Source organism: Quercus robur, chromosome 12, assembly GCF_932294415.1.
Source record: "Quercus robur chromosome 12, dhQueRobu3.1, whole genome shotgun sequence".
Classification (NCBI taxonomy): Eukaryota; Viridiplantae; Streptophyta; class Magnoliopsida; order Fagales; family Fagaceae; genus Quercus; species Quercus robur.
Window position 1 is genome coordinate 37,179,375 of NC_065545.1, and position 23,820 is coordinate 37,203,194.

The following is a 23,820-nucleotide window of genomic DNA, read 5'->3' on the forward strand; positions in this document are numbered from 1 at the left end:
GCAAAGTTAACAGATAAAATCAGGCTCTGTGGTTTAACAAGTCCAGTTGCGTGAGACTCCTCCTGATAATCGAGTTCTAAACTGGGGTCTGTGAATATGAATGGTTTTCAAAAGACTAAATAGCAGAAAATAAGCCTAGCCAAGTCAAGTGTGCTGACCTCTAGTTTTAGCTCGTTGAGTTTACGAGTGTACTTCACAGCAGCTAATTTGACCTTTAGTTTGTTTATAGTGCTTCATCATCATCATCATTGTCAAAAGTGGTGGACCAAACTATCATGTGTGAATTGAATTTAACAACGTCATGGGTTTGTGTGACTTAGAATCAAATCCAATCTAGATCAAATCGTAGATAATTGTTGTCTTGACAGCTGTGTAATAGGTAAACATAAAGAAGGATGAACATATAAGCCTTTTTGTTTACCATCCTCTGGATCTTCATGGAGCCTGCTCAAGAGCTGCAACAAGATACTCAAGGTTAGTCACTTACCAAACTCGCTGATTAATTGTTAAATTAAAGGAATATTTATTTATTTTCTCGTTTTACGTCTTTATATTTTGATTTGAAAATAAAATTCATTCAATCAGGAAATATTTGAAGCTTCCAATTTTAATTCTTCAAATCAGACTTTAAATTGTTAGTGATTTATGAGTGAACATAAAAGAAAACTTCCACAGTTACAAGTAATCCAATTTTTTTAAAAAAATTTATAGAAACCAGTCAGAATGACTACTTTATTTCTTATTGAACATCATACAGAGCAATAGGATTTAAGTCCTCTGGTACTACTTCAATCCAGACCTGCATATCAACTAGTCCTTTTGCCCTTCTAGCTAGAGCATGGGCAACGAAATTCCCACTACGTTTTACATGAGAAAAGGAATGAAAACCTGACTGAGAAGCTAAAATTAATGTCTTCAATGATTTGGCCATAGGGAACAAACTTGAATTCATTTTGCTGCAGCATCTTGATTAACACTTCAGCGTCACCTTTGAAAATGACCTCCTGTAAAACAATCTCTGTAGCAAATTGAACCGCTCTATGACAAGCAAGAGGCTTGAGTTCAGCTGCCATTTGTGGAAGGGAAACCTCTGCAACTGTGAACGACAATCCCTATACAGTTTTTGTTACGCAGTTTTTGTATCTCTTAAGCTTTTAGGCAGCAATCAAAAGTCAAAATCATGTATTCCTATTATCCATTCCAGGATTATAAGTAGCAAGCATGTCAACTAAGGCAGTCACTACTCCAACATGATTGAAACCAATCTTAATTAATTGTTTTTTCTGGACTGGTTTATGATGATATGGCTAATACTTGCTTTTACTTTCCTTTCAATGTTTGTGTGCATGATTAGCCGATGACAGAGAGCAAAACTCAAATAAAGGCACTTTTGTTTCCAACCTAATGAAACTTCCTAGACTCAAACATTACAAGTGGTGGCTTCGTATTGCCTCTTACACTTCCTTTGTTGTTGCCGGCCAGACTGTAGCGACTCTCTTGGGAAGATTATACTATGATCAAGGTGGGAATAGTAAATGGATGGCAACATTAGTTCAATCAGCTGGCTTCCCAATTTTACTTCCTCTCCTATTCTTCTTCTTACCATCGTTAAGATCCACTGCAAGCACCCCCTTAAACACTTCCTCTACAAAATTGCCACCTCTCTCCACCCTTACCTTTCTCTACTTTGCTTTTGGCCTAATGTTGACAGGTGACAACCTGATGTATTCATATGGACTCTTATACCTCCCTGTCTCTACTTATTCTCTACTATGCGCAACCCAATTGGCCTTTAATGCCCTCTTCTCATTTTTCTTCAATTCACAAAAATTCACTCCCCTTATACTCAACTCTCTTGTCCTTCTTACCATTTCAGCAACCCTTCTTGCAGTCAATACCGACTCTGAAAACATGACCGGAATCCCTAAAGGAAAGTATGTAATTGGATTCCTTTGCACGCTTGGTGCATCTGCAACATACTCATTAATGCTATCCTTAATACAACTGTCTTTCCAAAAAGTTATAAAAAGAGAGACTTTCTCTGCTGTATTGGATATGCAAATATACCCGTCATTTGTTGCAACTTGTGGCTGTGTGGTAGGACTTTTTGCAAGTGGAGAATGGAAAATTTTGCGGAATGAGATGGAGAATTATGGAAAAGGAAGGGTATCCTATATGATGACTTTGATTTGGACGGCTGTGACATGGCAAATTTCTTCAATAGGTATGATGGGGTTGATTTTTGAGGTATCTTCACTCTTCTGCAATGTCATCAGCACATTGGCTTTGCCTGTTGTTCCCATTCTTGCGGTAGTGTTTTTTCATGACAAGATGGATGGGGTGAAGGTGACGGCTTTGTTGTTAGCAGTCTGGGGATTTCTTTCATACATCTATCAACATTATGTTGATGATTCTCAATCCAAGGTTAACAAAACCAGTATTAATGAGGCTTCTGGGGCAGGGGCTGTAATAGAGGTTTGTTGATGACATGGTTTTTTTTTTTTTTTTTTTTTAGAGAAGTGTAAAGAAATTTCCACTGAAAACCCAGGATTTGCGGCTATGTGGGTTCCCATTCAATTTGGAAATTTTCTCTATTTTTTTTTTTTCACTGTTTTGACTTTATTTCTTATACAGTAAAAAATGAAAACAAAATAGAAAAGAATGACAATTGAGAGCAACTGAGTAACAAAGTGTGTGGCATTGCAATTGGAGTGATTTACGTGCGATGCTGAGAAAGCATGGTGAAAGGGTCTTTGTTGACATGCTATGACTCTTTCTCATCTTCCATGTTTTATAAATAAATAAAAAATAAAGAAAAGTCTTATTTTTCATGTACATGTTCCTGTTAAAATAATTTGTTTAGGTTCCATCAGCCACATCATGGCAATACGGCTTTCTCTAAAAGTTTGGCATGGAGGAGAAATTTTTTTCTGTGTGTTTGTGGGGAAAACTGAACACCAATCTTACTGCCTCTTGCTATACCTGCTGCACTGGTGTGAGACAACAGTCTTACTGAAGAAGCTTCTTAGATCTAATGTCTAGTTAGTTTCCATTAGACTTGTTTGCTTCTTGCATGTTATAGAATAGCCTCGTACAAGTTCATGAATAGTCTAATCATGCATAGAAATTATACATGCACACATCTAAAAATTAAAGAGGTTAAGATCATTATAAATGTTGTCATTTGGGATGTCTCAACTACATTGTAGATTGGGTACTTTTAAAATTATAAGAGAGGAAGAAGAAAAAATAAATAAAAATGATTTTTTATTGGATTTTAATTAAATTTTTTTCGATTTTTCAATTTTTTTTCAATTAAAATGCATGTATGTGATATTATTTTCTGTCCAATGGACCAACGAAATGATAACAGAATTACAGAAGGATCAATTTGGACATTTCTTCCTATAGAAAAAATAAATAAAAAATTGGACATTTCTCAAAATTTAATAGTTTATAATTTGAAATTAAAAGATCAAGAGGGTCAATTTGATTTGGACCCAAAATTCAAGAATTTTTTTATTTTTTTATTTTTATATCTAGGGATTATTTCGGTTAACTTTCAGTGCATTCGTTTGCAGTGTGCTATTCTAGATTACTAGTAAAGAATTTTGCATTTGAAAAAAGTTGAAAATAAATTGGTCCTTGTACTTTGCCTAGGCTCTACCACATTTGGATTAGCCCCACGGTGCCTAACTATTAAACCCCATTTGCGAGAGAAGTTGCTTAATTTGTTGGTCTCTTACTTACCATCTTGATTACAAACAAACAAATCCAATTCAAAGAGAATTTTTATTTTGCACACCATGGATATACTTGTTGGGTCTACACCACAGAGTGAGGTGTATATTTGTGTGATACAAAATACCACCTCAAGGTCATGCTAAAAACCACCAAGTAGTGTGGCTCAACATTAGGAAACCCCGGAAGTCCCATTTGCTCAAAGGTTTGAGTCCCAGCTCATGTAACTTTGTGTTGTGGGCTGCTTTGACATTTGGCTCGACAGTATAAAACGTGGACATGAATAGTAATATGCTTTGTTGTGCGTTGGTGGTACCCTTGAGCTTACTTAAATTGTAGCTTGGGGCGTTGAGCAATAATTATACACTTTTTTTTTTTTTGTTCCTAATTAAAAAAAATTAAAAAAAAAAAAAAAAAAAAAAAGAAGAAGATACTTCAAGCTAAAAAATGCAAATTATGAAGCCTTATTTCAAAAAAAAAAAAAAAAAAAAAAAAAAAAAAAAAAAAAAAAAAGGTACTCCTGGTCCCACTGGAAATTCGTAGCTAGCCAATTTTGACCGGCCTCAAAAAGTAACTTGCTAGTCAATTTTGCAAGTCCACTTGCGTGAGACTCCTTTATCACCTAGTTCTTAACTAGTGTCTATGGATATGAATGGTTTTCAAACAGCCGAAATATTTAAGCCTAGCCAAGTCTAGTTTGCTGACCTCTACTGTTAGCTTTAGCTCGTTGAGTTTAAAAAGAAGTGTATCCAATGGGTGAAGCGAGTGTACTTTACAGCAGCTAATTTGACCTTTACTTTGTTTTTATAGTTCTTCATCATTGTTAAAAGTGTTGTACCAAACTACATGCGAATAAAATTTAACAACGTGGGGGGATTCAGTCAATTCAATTAATAATGCTTCTTGTTGTCGGGTAGTGGACTTAAAAGTTAAAATCAAATCCAATCTTTATCAAATAGTGACTAATTGATGTCTTAACTTTCTGTGTAACAGGTAAACAAAAAGAAGGATGAACATGTAAACCATTTTGTTTAGCATCCTCTGGAATATTTTATTCTTTTCTCCTTTTACATCTGCAGATTTTGATTTGAAAAATAGAATTCATCCAATCAGGAAATATTTGAAGCTTTATCAATTTTAATTCTTCAAACCAGACTTTAAAAATTGTTAGTAATTAGAGAATAAACATGAAGAAAACTTCCACAGTTACTAGAAGTCTTTTTTTTTTGAGAAACCAGTCAGAATGACTACTTTATTTCTTATTGTACATCATACAAAACAAGAGGATATAAGTCCTCTGGTACCTCTTCAATCCAGACCTGCATATCAGCAAGTCCTTTTGCCCTTCTAGCAAGAGCATGGGCAACGAAATTCCCACTACGTTTTATATGAGAAAAGGAATGAAAACTTAACTGAGAAGCTAAAATTAATGTCTTCAATGATTTGGCCATAGGGAACAAACTTGAATTAATTTTGCTGCAGCATCTTGATTAACACTTCAGCATCAACTTCGAAAATGACCTCCTGTAAACCAATCTCTGTTGCAAATTGAACTGCTCTATGACGGGCAAGAGGCTTGAGTTCAGCTGCCATTTGTGGAAGGGGAACCTCTGCAACTGCGAATGACAATCCCTATACAGTTTTTGTTTCTCTTAAGCTTTTAGGCAGCAATCAAAAGTCAAAATCATGTATTCCTATTATCCATTCCAGGATTATAAGTAGAAAACATGTCAACTAAGGCAGTCACTACTCCAACATGATTGAAAACAATCTTAATTAGTTGTTTTTTTTGGACCGGTTTATGATGATATGGGCTAATACTTGCATTTACTTTCTTTCAATGTTTGTGTGCATGATTAGCCAATGACAGAGAGCAAAACTCCAATAAAGGCACTTTTGTTACCAACCTAATGAAACTTCCTAGACTCAAACATTACAAGTGGTGGCTTCGTTTTGCCTCTTACTCCTTTCTTGTTGCCGGCCAGACTGTAGCGACTCTCTTGGGAAGATTACACTATGATCAAGGTGGGAATAGCAAATGGATGGCAACATTGGTTCAATCAGCTGGCTTCCCAATTTTACTTCCTCTCCTATTCTTCTTCTCACCATAGTCAAGATCCACTACAAGCACCCCCTTAAACACTTCCTCTACAAAATTGCCACCTCTCTCCACCCTTGCCTTTCTCTACTTTGCTTTTGGCCTAATGTTGACAGGTGACAACCTGATGTATTCATATGGACTCTTATACCTCCCTGTCTCTACTTATTCTCTACTATGTGCAACCCAATTGGCCTTTAATGCCTTCTTCTCATTTTTCTTCAATTCACAAAAATTCACTCCCTTTATACTCAACTCTCTTGTTCTTACCATATCAGCAACCCTTCTTGCGGTCAATACCAACTCTGAAAACATGACTGGAATCCCTAAAGGAAAGAATGTAATTGGATTCCTTTGCACGCTTGATGCATCTGCAACATACTCATTATACCTTTCCTTAGTACAACTTTCTTTCCAAAAAGTCATAAAAACAGAGACTTTCTCTGCTGTATTGGATATGCAAATATACCCATCATTTGTCGCTACTTGTGGCTGTGTGGTAGGACTTTTTGCAAGTGGAGGATGGAAAATTTTGCGGAATGAGATGGAGAATTATGGAAAAGGAAGGGTATCCTATATGATGACTTTGATTTGGACGGCTGTGACATGGCAAATTTCTTCAACAGCTATGTTGGGGTTGATTTTTGAGGTATCTTCACTCTTCTGCAATGTCATTAGCACATTGGCTTTGCCTGTTGTTCCCATTCTTGCAGTAATGTTTTATCATGACAAGATGGATGGGGTGAAGATGACGGCTTTGTTGTTAGCTGTCTGGGGTTTTCTTTCATACATCTATCAACATTATCTTGTTGATTATAAATCCTAGGTTAACAAAACCAGTAATAATGAGGCTTCTGGGGCAGGGGCTGTAATGGAGGTTTGTTGATGACATGGTGTTTTTTTATTATTTTTTTATTTTTTTATTTTTTTATGTGTATATATATATAGAGAGAGAGAGAGAAGAGTAAAGAAATTTCCACAGAAAACCCAGGATTTGAAGCTATGTGGGTTCCAATTCAATTTGGAAACTTTCTTCATTTATTTATTTATTTTTTGTTTTCTGTTTTCACTGTTTTGATTTTATTTCTTATACAGTAAAAAAAAATGAAAACAAAATAGAAAAGAATGACATTATCCTTGTGATGAAGATGATAAAGATCCAAGTATATGGTTTATTGATCACATCTACCATAAGTTAATGCTTGTTTCAGCTTTTTGAAAAAAATAAATAAAAAATAGTGAAGTTTTAAAAGGCTGTATTTTCGAAGGTACAGTTTGAGAATATATATTTTAAATGTATATCAATTTGAAAAAATTGTACTAGGAAGGAAAAGAAAAAAAAAAGAAAGAAAGCTAAATACAATAAATCTATAAAATATATTTTTAAAAGGTGATCTAAGGCATGGGCAAAACCAACCACCAAGTCATCAACATTGAGCAAGGGAATGCAATCCAAAGGCATAGAAAGTAAATCCAACGCTAATGTTCAACATCAATAAATACATATTAGACATGAATGCAATCCAAAAGGCATAGAAAGTAAATCCAACGCTAATGATCAACATCAATAAACACATATTAGACATTATTAATTAGTATATAGACACACCTGGCAGGATTGAGTTATACACATTAGAAAGAATTGAGGAGAGTAACATCTCGAGCCTTTGAGGCTCGAGTTAAGTGAAGAAATCAAGCCTCAAAGCCTCGAGTTTTGATTACTGACATGGAGTTTTTTTGCCATGTGGAACTCGAGTTCCATAGAAGAAGAAGAAGAAGATCCGAAGAAATGTAAGAAGGAAAGAAGATGAAGAGAAGAACCCACAAAGGAGAGAAAGAAGAAGAACAGAGGAACCCACGGAAGAAGAACTCACGGAGGAATCCACGGGAATGTAAGGAACAAAGGAACATGTGGAGGAAGAAGAAGAACAGGTGAACACAGGAAATCGAGTTTTAAATACTCAATTTCCACAAGGACTTTTTTCCATATATGATTGCCATCACATGCAACTTGAGTCTTAGAAACTCGAGTTTGACCTTGAAACTAGAGTTTTAGAGTCTCGAGATGCTAGTTTGCTACATAGTTTTGCAAACATGACAACTAACTAAAATATTTTTAAAATAATGCTAAATGCAAAAAAAGTTCTCTTTCTTTGGTTCTCGAGATCTATTCTTCGTGCATATGCTCGTGATAATGTTAGCATTGGATCATGGTTTATTGGGCTTGATGTGAAGCACATTGATGAAGGTAAGTTTTGCTACTCCTCCTTGCCCTCTCTCTCTCTCTCTCTCTCTCTCTCTCTCTCTCTCTCTCTCTCTCTCTCTCTCTCTCTCTCTCTCTCTCTCTCTCTCTCTCTCTCTCTCTCTCTCTCTCTCTCTCTCTCTCTCTCTCTCTCTCTCAAAAACACACACGCACACACAGACGAACTCTTGCTTGCACACACAAAATCACCCTCAATTCTCACACATTGATTTTTGCACCAGAGAATAGTAACAATTGAGAGCAACTGAGTAACAAAGTGTGTGGTATTGCAATTGGGGTGATTTACATGAGATGCTGAGAAAGCATGTTTGAAGGGTCTTTGTTGATGTGCTATGATTATTTCTCATCTGGGGGGTTCTAGCTTAAAGGAGTTCCATGTTTTATTTATTTATTTTTTAAAACATGGCAATATAGCTTTCTCTAAAAGTTTGGCATGGAGGAGAAATTTTTTTCTTTGTGTTTGTGGGGAAAATCGAACAACAATCTTACTGCCTCTTGTTATACTTGCTACACTGGTGTGAGATGTTTGTCTTGCTGAAGAAGCTTCTTAGATCTAATGTCTAGTTAGTTTCCATTTAGACTTGTTTGCTTCTTGTATGCTATAGAATAGCCTCGTACAAGTTCATGAATAGCCTAAACATGCATAGAAATTAGACATACACACATCTAAAAATTAAAGAGGTTAGAAAATTATAAATGTTGTCATTTGTGGAGGCTCAACTACATTGTAGATTGAGTAGTTTGAAAATCATAAGAGAGAAAGAAGGAAAAAAATGATTTTTTATTGGATTTTAATTTAAAATATATGTGTGTATATATATATATATATAAATAAATATATATATATATATATATATATATCTTATATATAAAAGTGCCAATGCCCCTACAGTGTTTTGCCACTGTGCATCCAACGTTTTTCACTGTTCATCTACAGTGCAATTTTGGTGAGTCCCCCTATTTTGTCTTTTTGTGAAGCCAAAACAGTTCGTTTGGCTGAAATGTGAAAACCAAATAAAAAAGAAAAGAAAAAGAAGGCAGAGATAAAGGGCGAGAGGGCTAGAGAGTTCTGGAATCTAGAACTCTCTCTGCCTCTCAACCTTTATTTTTCTCTCTTTCTCAATGTCTAGAATTTTTGGAATGAGAGAGCAAGCCATGGTTGCCGATGGCTTTTTCTGGACGTCTATGGTGGTATATTGGCCGATCTGAATAGAGCAAAGGGGGATGGGTAGATCGGAGTGAGGGAAGGCTTTGAGTTGAAAGGTATGATCTTTTGCTTTCTTCCTTTTTGCTTCTATATACTTTGCTTTTATTTATTTCTTTCTTTCTTTCTTCCAGATTTTTGATGTGTTATGGGCAAGTGTGGAAATGTTTCTCAAAAAAGCACAAACTCTGTGACTCACCGTTTACTTATCTCTCTTTACACACGAAGATTCACAACCAAAAAAAAAAAAAAAAAAAGTGGAGCTCAAACGTTGTTTGTGATATCTGGGGATTGGTGGACGAGAGATAGACGGTTGCAAGTTTGAAACTCTGTTTTATTTACTTATTTTTTGGTTTTTGGTACTACTAAATCATGGTTTTTGGGAAAATTAGGGACTATTGGAATTAAACGAAAGGAAATTGAGGATTTTGGTTTTCGTCTAATTTGAGTTTTTGTATGAAAGTTTGATTTTTTACTCGGATGGATCAGAATATTTTGTGTTGTATGTAGATTATATGAATGAAAGTTTGGATTTTTTTTTTAGTCTGATTGGTTGAATTTGTGTTATGTTTGCTATATGTAGGTGTTCTTTGAATTTATCTTTCCATGTGGGGTTCACAGTTTGGATTTTTACTCAGATTAGATAATTTTGTGTATTAATATTTGCTATTAGATGTTCTTTTGTCATATCATGTATATAATTATGTATGTATAGGAATGAAAGTTTGGGTTTTTTTTATTTTTTATTTTTATTTTTTTACTAATATCCGATTAATTTGGTGTATACAAGCATTCTTTCTACCGAGTAGGATTGGTTTTTCATAAATGAATCACTATAATCTATAATCTTCGGTAGAATGCCTTTTTGGTTGTTGGAGGTAAAGATATTGGAGGCCCTATCTCTGATCTGAAAGGGGTCCTCTGGTTTGCCACAAGCTTCAATTAGTCGGGGTTTTGGCTAACAACCCACTATGGTCCTTGAGATGGCACTGTGGTCATGGTTGTCAAAATCACGATCCAGATCGTAAAATCGCACGATTTTAGGATCCCACCTCACAAAAAAGTTTAAAATCGTAGCAGGATTGCAAAAATGGTAGAATCGTATATAGGATTGTGTAAGATCGCATAGGATCGTATGGGATCCTACCGACCCTACCATTTGGCTTGATTTTTTTTTTTTTTTTTTTAAGTGGGATTCATTTGGGTAAGATAATCCACCTAAACTCACAAGCCCAACAGATTATCAAAAGCCCAATAATGAATTGAAGTCCCAAATTTACCACTATGTCAACATAAAATCTCAAAAAAACCTATAGTACTTAAGTTTAATGTTTTCAAAAACAAACCTAAAATATTTAGATGATGAAATGGGATATGACAATGATAGTGATTAGATTAGAAGAACCGTAGAATGGGAATTCTCTTTTGGATTTCATATTTGTAATTAGCTGGTTTACCTTAAATTGAGAATTCTCTTTTGGATTACATATTGTAAATTTGTAGTTAGCTAGTTTTTATATGCTAACTAGCCTAACTTATTTTGGATTTGGAACTTAGAATTTGGAAAACATTTTCCATATGTGTAGATAATATTTTGGTACTTAGTTGCTAATTAAACATGTACTGAACTTTTTAGATACATTATGTCAAAAATTAAATATATTTTGTTTCGTTAGAATGACATAAGAACGATGTAGTGCGTGCAAATTATATTTTATGATGCAATTTTTTTTTTTTTAATGGATGGATTCATATTTTAAGTGCTTATATAACATACAAAGTCACTATCAATAGGTTTTTTGCCTAAAATCTGAAAATAGGTAGGATCTTACGATCCACAATCCAATCCTACGATCCACAATCCTACCTACCTCCCACGATCCTACGTAGGATCCTGATTTTGACAACCTTGACTGTGGTAAAAAATTTGTGACCTATTCTTTATATTTTCATGGTTTTGTTGAATGTTATAGGCTTTTGAGGGTTTTAGATTTAGAGGTTTTTGTTTTTGTTCACACTCACTGTCATCAATCAGAGGTTTGTGATTCCTTGCACCAAATTCGTAGGCTTCAACAGAGCAAGATTGAGTTGTAATTTGCATGTTTGCTTTGATTTCAAGTTTAAATGCTTAAAACTTTTAATATATGAAGAACGGGCTTAGTTTATTTTTGTTTTGTGTATAACTAATTGTTTAGATTTTATTTGATATGACTAGGCATAACTTTGTGTAATTGAACAATCATCTTGATTCAACCAATGGATGAATTACTGTTGTTTATACCCTTATTTTGATTGATCAGAAACCTCTACCTTAATTTTGGCCAAGCAATATGATCATTGTTTGATGGTTTATCTTTATGGCTTTGTTTAGAGTTGTATATCCTTGTTGTTTATATTTTTTACTCCCCATTGTCTCAACTGTTTATTTTATATTTTTGTTATATGACTTAGTGGTTTTCTGTGACTCCCTTGTCAGATAAAGGTAAAATACCACTGTCATTATCAATTTTTAGGTTCCTTTAACATATTATACTTCTCCAATGCAAACGAATTAGTTTGCTTACTTGTTCAGTTTGAATATTCTTACTGATTTTTTTTTTTTTGGAATTGCAATGGTTGAACAATTTGTTTAGGAAGAGAAGCAATGGCAGACTGCCTTTTGAAAATGCACATTATAAATTATAGATTTTTCTTTTAGCATTTGCTTGACTAATTACTCTTTAAAATATATTTGTTTCTCATTTTAAATGATAAAAATGTTAGAATTTAATCAAAGCAAGTCATGATAGAGTCAATGCATCATTTGCTCTGAATATTTGTAATGGTGTTTTTTAGGTGCATTTGCACATATGGCACAACTATACGTGCTCCTCCAACCACCTCCTTCTGTTTTCCACCCCTTTATTGCCAACTTTCCCTACAACCACAAGTTCTCTCTTACAAAATCTTTTATGTGTATTGTGAACAAATATTTTTCATTTGCCATTTCTTTTTTTGGTTTAATATGGATGTATTAGATATCTATTTGTTTCAAATGAGTTGAGTTTTTATTTCTTTTTTTTTGGTGATGTGTTAGATTGAATAGTTTCTTCAAAATGAACTATTATGGCTATAGATTCTTTTGTGTGGTGATGTGTGTGTGTAAAATTGAAATAATTTTGAATTTGCTATTTTCAATTGTAAAATTAAGAAATTGAGGTGCTTCCTTGTTACTGGAAATCGTGTTTGTTGTACATGTATGCTGATTGACGAAAACTTCCAATGTTAAATAGCTACTCTAAGTTGAACTCTCTCTTTCTTATATAAATAAATAAATAAATATATATATATATATATATAATTAGCTACTCTAAGTTTGTGCATAATCAAAATTCTTATATTACTCAGATTAGTATTGTATGAATTATTTGTTCATGATTTTATACTTTTTCAAAGAGAAGCTTTATTTTAATTTTCTCATCCAAGAGGTAGCACGTGCCGTCCAAACTAGTATTATTAAAATGCATGTATGTGATAATACTCTGTCCAATGCACCAATGAAATGATAACAGAACTTACGGAAGGATCAATTTGGAAAATTCTCCAAATTTAAGAGCTTATAATTTCAAATTAAAAGATCAAGAGGTCAATTTGATTATGACCCAAAAATCAGGAGTATTTATTATTATTTTATTTATTTCTAGGGATTATTCCAGTCAAAATGTTGCTTGATATATTCGATGCTTTCGTTTCTTTATCTCAAATGTACAAAAATAATCTCCATCTAGTGGCAACTTTCACTACCATATCACTGGTAAAGTCTCTGACGATTAATGATGTAGACATGATTTCTCTAATTTTTGTAAATATTTAATTTTTGTATTTTCATGTAATTTTTGTTATTTTAGGTTTAGGTTATTTATTTCCTTCTTTTTAGGTGCTTTTAATATTGTTTAGTTAAATTAGAGTTTTATATGCTTTCATAGCCGCCCTAGGGTTTCTAGTTGCCCTAGGTTTTGTTTTTACTATTTAAACATTTTGTAGCCTCTAATGGCAATTCAGTTTTTAGACAATTATTAATAAACACAGACGTTTTATCAAATTCTTTCTTTTGATAGTTTCCAGTTTTTTTCTCCTTGTGGATTCAGGGAAACCCCTCATGCATTCGAAGTTTACTACCAGAAGCTAATAGTTTAATTTATGTTCCATCAAGAAAGCATCATGTGTGCTTTCTTTAGGCTTCTGCGACATCAATTGGTATCAAAGCCTTGACTTACCCTAGTTTGATGGTTTATCGGTGAGACAGTGACCATCACAACAATGACAATGGTAACGACGTTGACAACACGGTCCTCACTAGGGCCAAATTCCTTAATTTTCGTGATGAGAATCACCAATTTTGTGAAAAGAGTCAGCAAATTGAAGGTTAAATCAAGCAAAAGATTGCTACTCTTCTTTCTAGGAAATCATCTCACAATGACAATGACCAATATATTCAAAGACGTATTCCTAACTACAAGAAAATTTCATTCTCTGATGGAGATATGAGTAAGTTGGATTTTGTCAACTAGCTTCTTGATTTGGAAGAGTATTTTAATTTTTGGAAGATTTGTGATGACGAAAAAGTGCGGCTTGCATCTAATAAATTGGACAATGAAGCAAAAGAATGGTGGGAAGAGATTCAAATCGATAGAAAGCGGCAAGGTAAGCATCCAATTTGCTCTTGGCAAAGAATGAAAAAAGTATTAATTGATTTATGGTTTCCTAATGACTATTATGATATACTAGATTATTCAAGTGTTGAATATAAATCTATAAATTCATATGAAAAGCAATATGTTCAAAATATGAAAGGTCAAAACCAAATTATCACAGCCAAGTCCATGTGTCAAATAAAGGAAAGGGTTTGAGGGTTGAGAAGAAGCAGCCTATTACTAAAGAAAAATTTGAAGTGGTTAAAAAAGATCAAGACTTGCAACAAGTTATTGAATTGAAGATTGAAGATACCACTTGTCAAAATTTTGATGAAGAGGTCAAAGAAATGAAGGTTGAGTTGATTGTGGATAATGACAGGAATGAAGAGATGGTAATTATTGAGAACATTGTGGAAGATTCAATTGAGGTCAAATATAAGGATGAGTCCACAACTCACAATCCCCAAGTCTCAGTTGATTTGTTGAAGATGACTACATAATATGTTGATTTTCTTGGAGTAGAAAATTTTAATTTTATTATCAACCTTTGTTGATTGATGTTGCAAATAAATTGAAGGTAGATGAGAAGAAATTTTATGCTACACTTTATGAAGGATTTAAGTTTCAAAACCAGATCAAGTTATTAAAACATTCAAAGTATTTGTTTATTTGGAGCGAAGGATTTCAGATTTCAAAGATGAACTCAAGGATGAGTTTGTTTCAAGTAAAGGGTTCTGATGTAGGACACGATTTCTCTAATTTTTGTAAATATTTAATTTTAGTATTTTTTATGTAATTTTTGTTATTTTAGGTTTATGTTATTTATTTCACTCTTTTTAGGTGCTTTTAATATTGTTTAGTCAAATTAGGGTTTTATATGCTTTCGTAGCCGCCTTAGGGTTTCTGGTTGCCCTAGATTTTGTTTTTACTATTTAAACGCATTGTAACATTCAAAGGCAATTTAGTTTTCAAACAATTACCAATAAACACAAACGTTTTGTCAAATTCTTTCTTCTGATGGATTCCAGTTTTTTTCCCCTTGTGGATTTAGGGAAACTCTCGTAGATTCGAGGTTTACTACCAAAAGCTAATAGTTTAATTTATGTTCCATCAAGAGAGCATCGTGTGTACTTTCTTTAGGCTTCTGCAACATCAGTTGAAATTAAGATCTAGGGTTTAATCTTCTAGCTACACCGAAAACCGATTAGTGTCTTGGTCTAATGATAAATAGCTATCATTGTGAGTGGATGCTATAGGTTGAAACTCTCTAAAATGCTATATTAATAAAAACAATTTGGTCCTTGTAATTTGCCCAGGCTCTACGACATTTGAATTAGCCCATTTGCATAAGAAGTTGCTCAATTTGTTGGCTTCTTACTTAACCATCTTGTTTACAAACAAATAAATCCAATTCAAAGAGAATTTCTATTTTGCACCCCATGGATATACTTGCGGGGTCTGCACCAATGTGAGTGAGGTGTATATTCCTGTGATACAAAATACCACCTCAAGCTCATGCTAAAAAATGCAAATTGCGAAGCCTCATTTAAAAAAACAAATATATGTACTCCTGGTCCCACTGTTGAAATTCGTAGCTAGCCAATTTTGCCCGGCCTAAAAAGGCTAAATTGCTAGTCAATTTTGCAATGTAAGCAGAGAAGTTGACAGATAAATCAGGCTCTGTCGTTTAACAAGTCCACATGCGTGAGAGTCCTCCAGCAGAGAAGTTAACAGATAAATCAGGCTCTGTTGTTTAACAAGTCCACTTGCGTGGGACTCCTCCAGCAGAAAAGTTAACAGATAAATCAGGCTCTGTTGTTTAACAAGTCCATTTGCGTGAGATTCCTCCTGAATGTAATGTTCTTAACTAGCGTCTATGGATATGAATGGTTTTCAAACAGCCCAAATATTAAGCCTAGCTAAGTCAAGTTTGCTGACCTCTAGTTTTAGCTTTAGCTCGTTGAGTTTAATAAGAAGTGTATCCAATGAGTGCAGCGAGTGTACTTTACAGCAGCTAATTTGTTTATAATTCTTCCATCATTGTTGAGAGTGTTGTTCTATACTATGCGTGAGACTCCTCCAGCAGAGAAGTTAACAGATAAATCAGGCTCTGTTGTTTAACAAGTCCACTTGCGTGGGACTCCTCCAGCAGAAAAGTTAACAGATAAATCAGGCTCTGTTGTTTAACGAGTCCACTTGCGTGAGATTCCTCCTGAGTGTAATGTTCTTAACTAGCGTCTATGGATATGAATGGTTTTCAAACAGCCCAAATTTTAAGCCTAGCCAAGTCAAGTTGACCTCTAGTTTTAGCTTTAGCTCGTTGAGTTTAATAAGAAGTGTATCCAATGAGTGCAGCGAGTGTACTTTACATCAGCTAATTTGTTTATAATTCTTCCATCATTGTTGAGAGTGTTGTACTATACTATATGTGAATTAAATTTAAAAACGTGGGGGATTCAATCAATTCAATTAATAATGTTTATTGTTGTCAGGTAGTGGACTTAAAATCGAATCCAATCTATATCAAATAGTAACTAATTGATGTCTTGACATTCTGTCTCCTAACCCAAGTTTATCAGCTGTGTAATAGGTAAACATAAAGAAGGATGAACATATAAGCCTTTTTGTTTACCATCCTCTGGATCTTCATGGAGCCTGCTCAAGAGCTGCAACAAGATACTCCAGGTTAGTCACTCACCAAACTCGCTGATTAATTGTTAAATTAATGGAATATTTATTCTTTTCTCTTTTTACATCTTCAAATTTTGATTTGAAAAATAAAATTCATTCAATGAGGTAATATTTGAAGCTTTATCAATTTTAATTCTTCAAACGATACTTCAAATTGTTAGTGATTTATGAATAAACATAAAAGAAAACTTCCACAGTTACTAGTGATCCATTTTTTTAAATGAAAACCAGTCAGAATGACTACTTTATTTCTTATTGAAAATCATACAAAACGATAGGATTTAAGTCCTCTGGTACTTCTTCAATCCAGACCTGCATATCAGCAAGTCCATTTGCGCTTCTAGGCTTCTAGCTAGAGCATGGGCAACGAAATTCCCACTATTTTACATGAGAAAAGGAATGAAAACTTAACTGAGAAGCTAAAATTAATGTCTTCAATGATTTGGCCATAGGGAACAAACTCGAATTCATTTTGCTGCGGCATCTTGATTAACACTTCAGCATCACCTTCGAAAATGACCTCCTGTAAACCAATCTCTGTCGCAAATTGAACTGCTCTATGACAAGCAAGAGCCTCGACTTCAGCTGCCATTTGTGGAAGGGGAACCTCTGCAACTGCGAATGACAATCCCTAGACAGTTTTTGTATCTCTTAAGCTTTTAGGGGCAATCAAAAGTCATAATCATGTATTCCTATTATTCACTCCAGGATTATTAGTAAACAGGTCAACTAAGGCAGTCACTACTCCAACATGATTGAAACCAATCTTAATTAATTGTTTTTTCTGGACTGGTTTATGATGATATGGCTAATACTTGCATTTACTTTCTTTCAATGTTTGTGTGCATGATTAGCCGATGACAGAGAGCAAAACTCAAATAAAGGCACTTTTGTTACCAACCTAATGAAACTTCCTAGACTCAAACATTACAAGTGGTGGCTTCGTATTGCCTCTTACTCCTTTCTTATTGCCGGCCAGACTGTAGCGACTCTCTTGGGAAGATTATACTTTGATCAAGGTGGGAATAGCAAATGGATGGCAACATTTGTTCAATCAGCTGGCTTCCCAATATTACTTCCTCTACTATTCTTCTTCTCGCTATCGTTAAGATCCTCTGCAAGCACCACCTTAAACACTTCCTCTACAAAATTGCCACCTCTCTCCACCCTTGCCTTTCTCTACTTTGCTTTTGGCCTAATGTTGACAGGTAACAACCTGATGTATTCATATGGACTCTTATACCTCCCTGTCTCTACTTATTCTCTACTATGTGCAACCCAATTGGCCTTTAATGCCCTCTTCTCATTTTTCTTCAATTCACAAAAATTCACTCCCTTTATACTCAACTCTCTTGTCCTTCTTACCATATCAGCATCCCTTCTTGCAGTCAATACCAACTCCGAAAACATGACCGGAATACCTAAAGGAAAGTATGTAATTGGATTTCTTTGCACGCTTGGTGCATCTGCAATATTCTCATTAAACCTTTCCTTGGTACAACTTTCTTTCCAAAAAGTTATAAAAACAGAGACTTTTTCTGCTGTACTGGATATGCAATTCTATCCATCATTTGTCGCAACTTGTGGCTGTGTGGTAGGACTTTTTGCAAGTGGAGAATGGAAAATTTTGCGGAATGAGATGGAGAATTATGGAAAAGGAAGGGTATCCTATATGATGACTTTGATTTGGACGGCTGTGACATGGCAAATTTCTTCAACAGCTATGTTGGGGTTGATTTTTGAGGTATCTTCACTCTTCTGCAATGTCATTAGCACATTGGCTTTGCCTGTTGTTCCCATTCTTGCAGTAATGTTTTTTCATGACAAGATGGATGGGGTGAAGGTGACGGCTTTGTTGTTAGCAGTCTGGGGTTTTCTTTCATACATCTATCAACATTATCTTGATGATTCTAAATCCAAGGTTAACAAAACCGGTTATAATGAGTCTTCTGGGGCAGGGGCTGTAATAGAGGTTTGTTGATGACATTTTTTTTAAAGAGAAAAGTAAAGAAATGTCCACCCCGTGTAATCCCGTGTGGGCTCAGAGACACTACCCCGTAGGCCCTAACGAGAACGTTAGGGATTTAAATGGGGGAAATTGTGATATCCCAATTTGATTGATTGTGTGATGTGTGTGAGTATGTGATGAGTCCCTCATCGAGTATTTACTGGATAGGTCTGGGATTTATTAACAACTACAAGGAGTATCAATTATAACTAGTCCTTTTGAGGTATAGCGCAGATGTGGCTAGCACTTTTCTTTAGGTTGTTACAATATGGGTTACCATTAAATTTGGAAACTTTCTCTATTAATTTATTTATTTTTGTTTCTTTTTTGTTTTCACTGTTTTGTCTTTATTTCTTGTACCGTAAAAGATGAAAATAAAATAGAAAAGAATGACAATATCCCTGTGGTGAAGATGATAAGGATCCAAGTATATGTTTTATTGATCGCATCTACCATAAGTGAATGCTTGTTTAAACTTTTTGGGAAAAAAAGAAAAGTGTAGTTTAAAAAAAATTGCACTTCCAAAATGTGCGGTTTGAGAGTATATTTTTAAGTTGGGTAAATTTCACTAAACTATCTTGAGGTTTGAGTTAATACCAAAGGTAATGACGTTAAAACAAATGAATAATTGTTCTAAATATTACATTTGTATATTTATAATCTTACTATTTTTTTTTTTAATAAATTTGGATTTAGATTAGGTGCTTTCAACCCAAACAAGTCTTTTTCCATTATGTAAATGCACAAAAATATATCGAAGTGGACCAAAATGAACCGAAGTGATCCGAATGGACAGAATAGGACCAATTTGGACCAAATAGAAATTAAGTGGACAGAATGGACGGAACGGACCCAAATTAGACGGAATAGGACCGAAGTAGAAAAACTAGACTGAATAGGACCGAAGTGGACAGAATCAACTGAATAAAACCAAAGTTGACAAAATGGAATGATAAGGACCGAAGTAGACCGGATGGCCCGAATAGGACCAAATAAGACCAAAGTAGACAAAATGGACGAAATAGAGTCAATGTGGACTAAATGGACCGAACTAAACCGAAGTAGACTGAATAAGACCAAATGGACCGAATTAGACTAAATAGAACTTAAGTGGACATAATGGATCGAATGTGGTGCAAATGGAGTGAATTGGATCAAATGGAAGAAAGTGGACCAAATAGGAACAAGGTAGACTAAAGATGACCGAAGTGGGCTAAATAGGAGCAAAGTGCACTGAATAAGAATGAATGGACAAATTAGGAACAAAGTAGATTGAATGGGACTAAATTGGATCGAATAGGATTGAAGTGGACATAATGGACTAAATAAAACCAATATGGACCGAATAGAACCAAAGCAGACAAGATGGACCAAATAGAACCAAAGTAGACAAAATGGACCGAATAGGACCAAAGTGGACAGAATAGGACCAATGTCGAATATATATAGCCAATGTGGACTGAGTGGACCGAATTGGACCGACGTAGATTGAATAAGACCGAATGGACTAAATAGAACTTTAGTGGACAGAATGGACCAAATTGGAAAGAAGAGGATAGAATGAACCGAATAGAACCAATGTGGACCAAATAAGATTTTTAAATATTTATCATTTTTATTGCATTTCTAGGGCTCATGTTTCTAATCTCTAATGTCTATTTTAGTAAAACTAAAGAGTTTAGCCCAAATATAATAAAATTTCCTACTTTTCAACCCAAAAATTAAGAAAAAAATAAAATTTTGAGCTAAACTTCAAAAGAAAACCTATAAAAAGAATCAATTTAAAGCTCAATTAGTCTTAAAATGAATTGAATGCGGACCAAAATTGACTGAGTAGACTGAATTGGACTGAGCGGACTGAATTAGACAAAGCAAACCAAATTGGATCAAATAGAAATTGTTTAATTTTTAGGAAGAACAAATTATCTTCAAAAAATTTTAAAGAAAATATTATACATTATATTACAATGCAATATAATTATTTATTTTCATTTATCGCGTGGGTCTACGATAGGCCTGTCCAGCGACCCGTGTAATCCGACCCGCCCGACCGTATCTGCCCGACCCGAAGGCCCACGGGTGAATCCGAGTGCATATACGGGTCGGATACGGTTTTTATTTTAAGAGAAACCGAATAGTCGGTTCGGGTTTCGGGTTATACAATAAAAAATCCGAATAACCCGACCCGACCGAATATTTGAAAACATAAAATAATAAATCACTGTTACTGTTAGTCTGCTGCCACTCAGTTTCGGTCAGCTCCAAGTCTTGTCGTCTGGGACTCCGGGTAATGGAGTGGGTAACCTGCTGGACTGGGCACAACTTTCCAATTTTAAATCCAACCATTCAAATTTTTTTTTTTTTTTTTTTATTAAGAAAGAGCTGTTGATCAACGGTTATAATTTAGGCCTCAATCTACTCTACCGTACAGCTCCTAGCACAGCAGTGACAGCATAGAGAGTCAGATTTCAAAATAACAAAATCAACGGTTGAAATTAAATTACAATCAAAATCTAACGGTCACAATTGAAGATGAAGTGATGAACAGCCTGATTTAATCTCATATCCCAACACTCTCTTCACCGAATCAAGATCACTGATCAAGTGATCAACGGCCTAAATCTCTTCATTCTTCACCTAATCACTCTCTCACCCATATCCACGGCTTCAGACCTCAGACCTCAATCACACTCTTTCTCTGCATCTCATATCTCATACCTCTGTCTCTCACTCTCAAAGAACGTTCTCTGCATCTCTCTCTCTTTCTCTATCTCAGATTCTCAATCTCAAATCCTCAAAACCTGGAATCACTTCACCAAATCCTCTAGTCTCATACAGTCACACGAATGCTCTCTGCCTCTCACTCTCTAATCTCTACAGTACCTTCACCAATTTCATACGAAATCTCAAGACTCAAATCTTCCATCATCATCAGTCTTCAATCTTCACCCTTTAAAAGCTTGCATCTTCGGTCTTCTCAACAATGAACAGACCACACTCTCAAACTCTTAGTTCTCACTTTGCCTCTCTCTACTCCAAGGTCCAAACCCTAGCTTCTCACTGCAAGTTCTTCACACCTAGCCGCCGCCGCCGCCACCGCCACCACCACCAGCCACTCCTCTCCCTGCCGCCGATCATATGAGTTGAACCTAGGGTATGTGTTCTCCTTTTCTCATCTCTCTTTTTTTCAGTCTCTCATTGATTATATATGTTATGAAAATCTACTGTTAAAATCAAATAAACCCTAAGTTTTATAATTTGAAAGTTTGAAACCCTAACTAGAAATAGTTGAAACCTTAAGCATTTACTTTTGTTCTTTGTTCAGTAACTTAAGTTGTTTGATTAATTTTGTTCCTATTTAAATTTTATTCAGGAATTGAAAGTTGTACATGTGGGGTTTTCATTGTCTTCAAACTTGAAATTAACACCCACGGTTTTTTAAGGTTTCCCTTTGTTTTTTGTGTTCAAAGTTGGGATTTTGTTCTTTTTTTGTTAGAGACGTAGAGTTGATTCATGTAACTTAAGCTGTTGTGGATGTGTTCAATGTTTCAGCTTTTATTATATAGTAAAATTTATACTGTTAAAAATCAAATAAACTCCCAAGTTTTTTTGTTCTTTGTTTATTTGTTTGATTAATTCTGTTCCTATTTTAATTTTACTCAGGAATTGAAAGTTGTCCAAGTGGGGTTTTCAGTCTTCAAATTCATAACTCCAACACCCCCTAGTTTCTTTAAGGTATGATTTTTGTTTCCCTTTGTGTTTTGTGTTAATAGTTGGGATTTTGTTCTTTTTTTTTTTGTTAGAGTTTTATGTAGAATGTTGTTATCTAGATTCAAGTATCAAAGATTTTTCTTTTTGGTTTGTTTGATTATTATTATTAATTGTTAGTTAGCTAATTTCTATGTTTGATTTTTTAGGTCATGGATTCCTCCATTTCTACACAAGCGGATGGTGCTGCTGCCACCCAAGCGGATGGTGCTGCTGCCTCCCAAGCAGATGGTGCTACTGCCACTGCTACTGCCACCCAAGAGGCTGCTGCTGCAACCCAAGCTGAAGCTACTGATGGTGAGTTGCCCCTAGTTCCACCTAGTGTAGTGAGTAAGACTGGTACTGGTAGTGGTAGGAAAAAGTCTTTAGCTTGGAATCATTTTGAAAAAGTAAAGGTAGATGATGGTGTCACTATGGCTGTATGTAATTATTGTAAAAAATCATATCTGGCTGATAGTAAGAGTTGTGGTACTAGTAATTTATTAGCTCATGTGACAATCTGTCCTAAGAACCCTAATAGAGAAGATAAAGGGCAGAAAACCTTGGCTTTTGAACCCAAAAATGATGGAGATGAAGGGTTCAAACTTGTGTCAACAACTTTTTCTGTTGAGGCTTCTAGAAAGGCACTAGCTGAAATGATAATAATTGATGAGTTGCCTTTTAGGTGTGTTGAGGGTTATGGGTTTAGGAAATATGTAACTACGTTACAACCTAAGCTTCGTGTAAAAGATATTCCATCTGGAAAAACTGTGGCTAGAGATGTAATTGGAATTTATAATAGTGAGAGAAAGAAGCTGAGGAAATCCTTGATGGGTTGTAGGGTCTGTCTTACTACGGACACATGGACTTCTCTACAAAATTTGAATTATATGTGTCTCACATGTCACTTTATTGATGATACTTGGAAGTTGCATAAAAGAATTTTAAATTTTTGTCAAGTTGAAGATCATAAGGGGGAGACTATAGGTAGGAAGATTGAGATGTCTTTGCGTGAGTGGGGTATTGATGGCATATTCACTTTGACAGTGGATAATGCTAGTTCCAATTTAACCACAGTTAAATTTTTACAAAGGGTAACAAAAGATTGGAATGGGACAGTTTTAGGAAATGAGTTAATGCACATGAGGTGTTGTGCCCATATCCTAAATCTAATTGTTGGGGAGGGTTTGAAAGAAATTGATGCATCTGTTGGTAGGGTGCGTGAAGCTGTGAGGTATGTGAAGTCCTCGCCTAATAGAAATCAAACCTTTAGGAATTTTATGGAGAGGTTAGGTATGGAGTCCAAGAGTCTTCTTTGTTTAGATGTACCTACTAGGTGGAACTCAACTTATCTTATGTTAGAAACAGCTGAAAAATTCGAGAAAGTATTCCTTA

At 34.9% G+C, this 23,820-nt stretch overlaps 2 protein-coding genes across 8 annotated transcripts; both read left to right on the plus strand.

The window, feature by feature from the left end:
* The first annotated feature begins 50 nt into the window (after nucleotides 1-50).
* Nucleotides 51-18,772, plus strand: LOC126708913 (probable purine permease 11). Of its 7 annotated transcripts, none has more exons than XM_050408913.1 (3): nucleotides 53-474; nucleotides 1,355-1,522; nucleotides 17,690-18,769. In XM_050408913.1, exons 1-3 carry the CDS (start codon nucleotides 438-440, stop codon nucleotides 18,649-18,651), a joined length of 1,167 nt encoding a protein of 388 aa, XP_050264870.1. In that variant the 5' UTR covers nucleotides 53-437; the 3' UTR covers nucleotides 18,652-18,769. The 7 variants fall into 7 exon arrangements, with proteins under 7 accessions (XP_050264873.1, XP_050264870.1, XP_050264871.1 ...); XM_050408914.1 differs by having other exon boundaries at nucleotides 54-474; nucleotides 1,355-1,631; nucleotides 17,799-18,767; XM_050408912.1 differs by having other exon boundaries at nucleotides 59-474; nucleotides 1,355-1,719; nucleotides 17,887-18,761.
* Nucleotides 18,773-22,335: 3,563 nt separating this feature from the next.
* LOC126708465 (zinc finger BED domain-containing protein RICESLEEPER 1-like) lies at nucleotides 22,336-23,211 on the plus strand. Its single transcript, XM_050408260.1, has 3 exons — nucleotides 22,336-22,413; nucleotides 22,596-23,121; nucleotides 23,204-23,211. The coding sequence occupies exons 2-3, from the start codon at nucleotides 22,599-22,601 to the stop codon at nucleotides 23,209-23,211; spliced, it is 531 nt and encodes a 176-aa protein (XP_050264217.1). The 5' UTR covers nucleotides 22,336-22,413; nucleotides 22,596-22,598.
* The last annotated feature ends 609 nt before the right edge of the window (nucleotides 23,212-23,820 follow it).

What these genes read in the sequence shown, in the direction of transcription:
- LOC126708913 (XM_050408913.1), top strand. Translation starts at nt 438, where the DNA reads ATGGAGCCTGCTCAAGAGCTGCAACAAGATACTCAAG. An exon ending in GCTGCAACAAGATACTCAAG is followed by an intron (nt 475 to 1,354) that starts GTTAGTCACTTA and finishes GTGCATGATTAG; the next exon opens with CCGATGACAGAGAGCAAAAC. An exon ending in AAGATTATACTATGATCAAG is followed by an intron (nt 1,523 to 17,689) that starts GTGGGAATAGTA and finishes ACTTTGATCAAG; the next exon opens with GTGGGAATAGCAAATGGATG.
- LOC126708465 (XM_050408260.1), top strand. Translation starts at nt 22,599, where the DNA reads ATGGATTCCTCCATTTCTACACAAGCGGATGGTGCTGCTGCCACCCAA.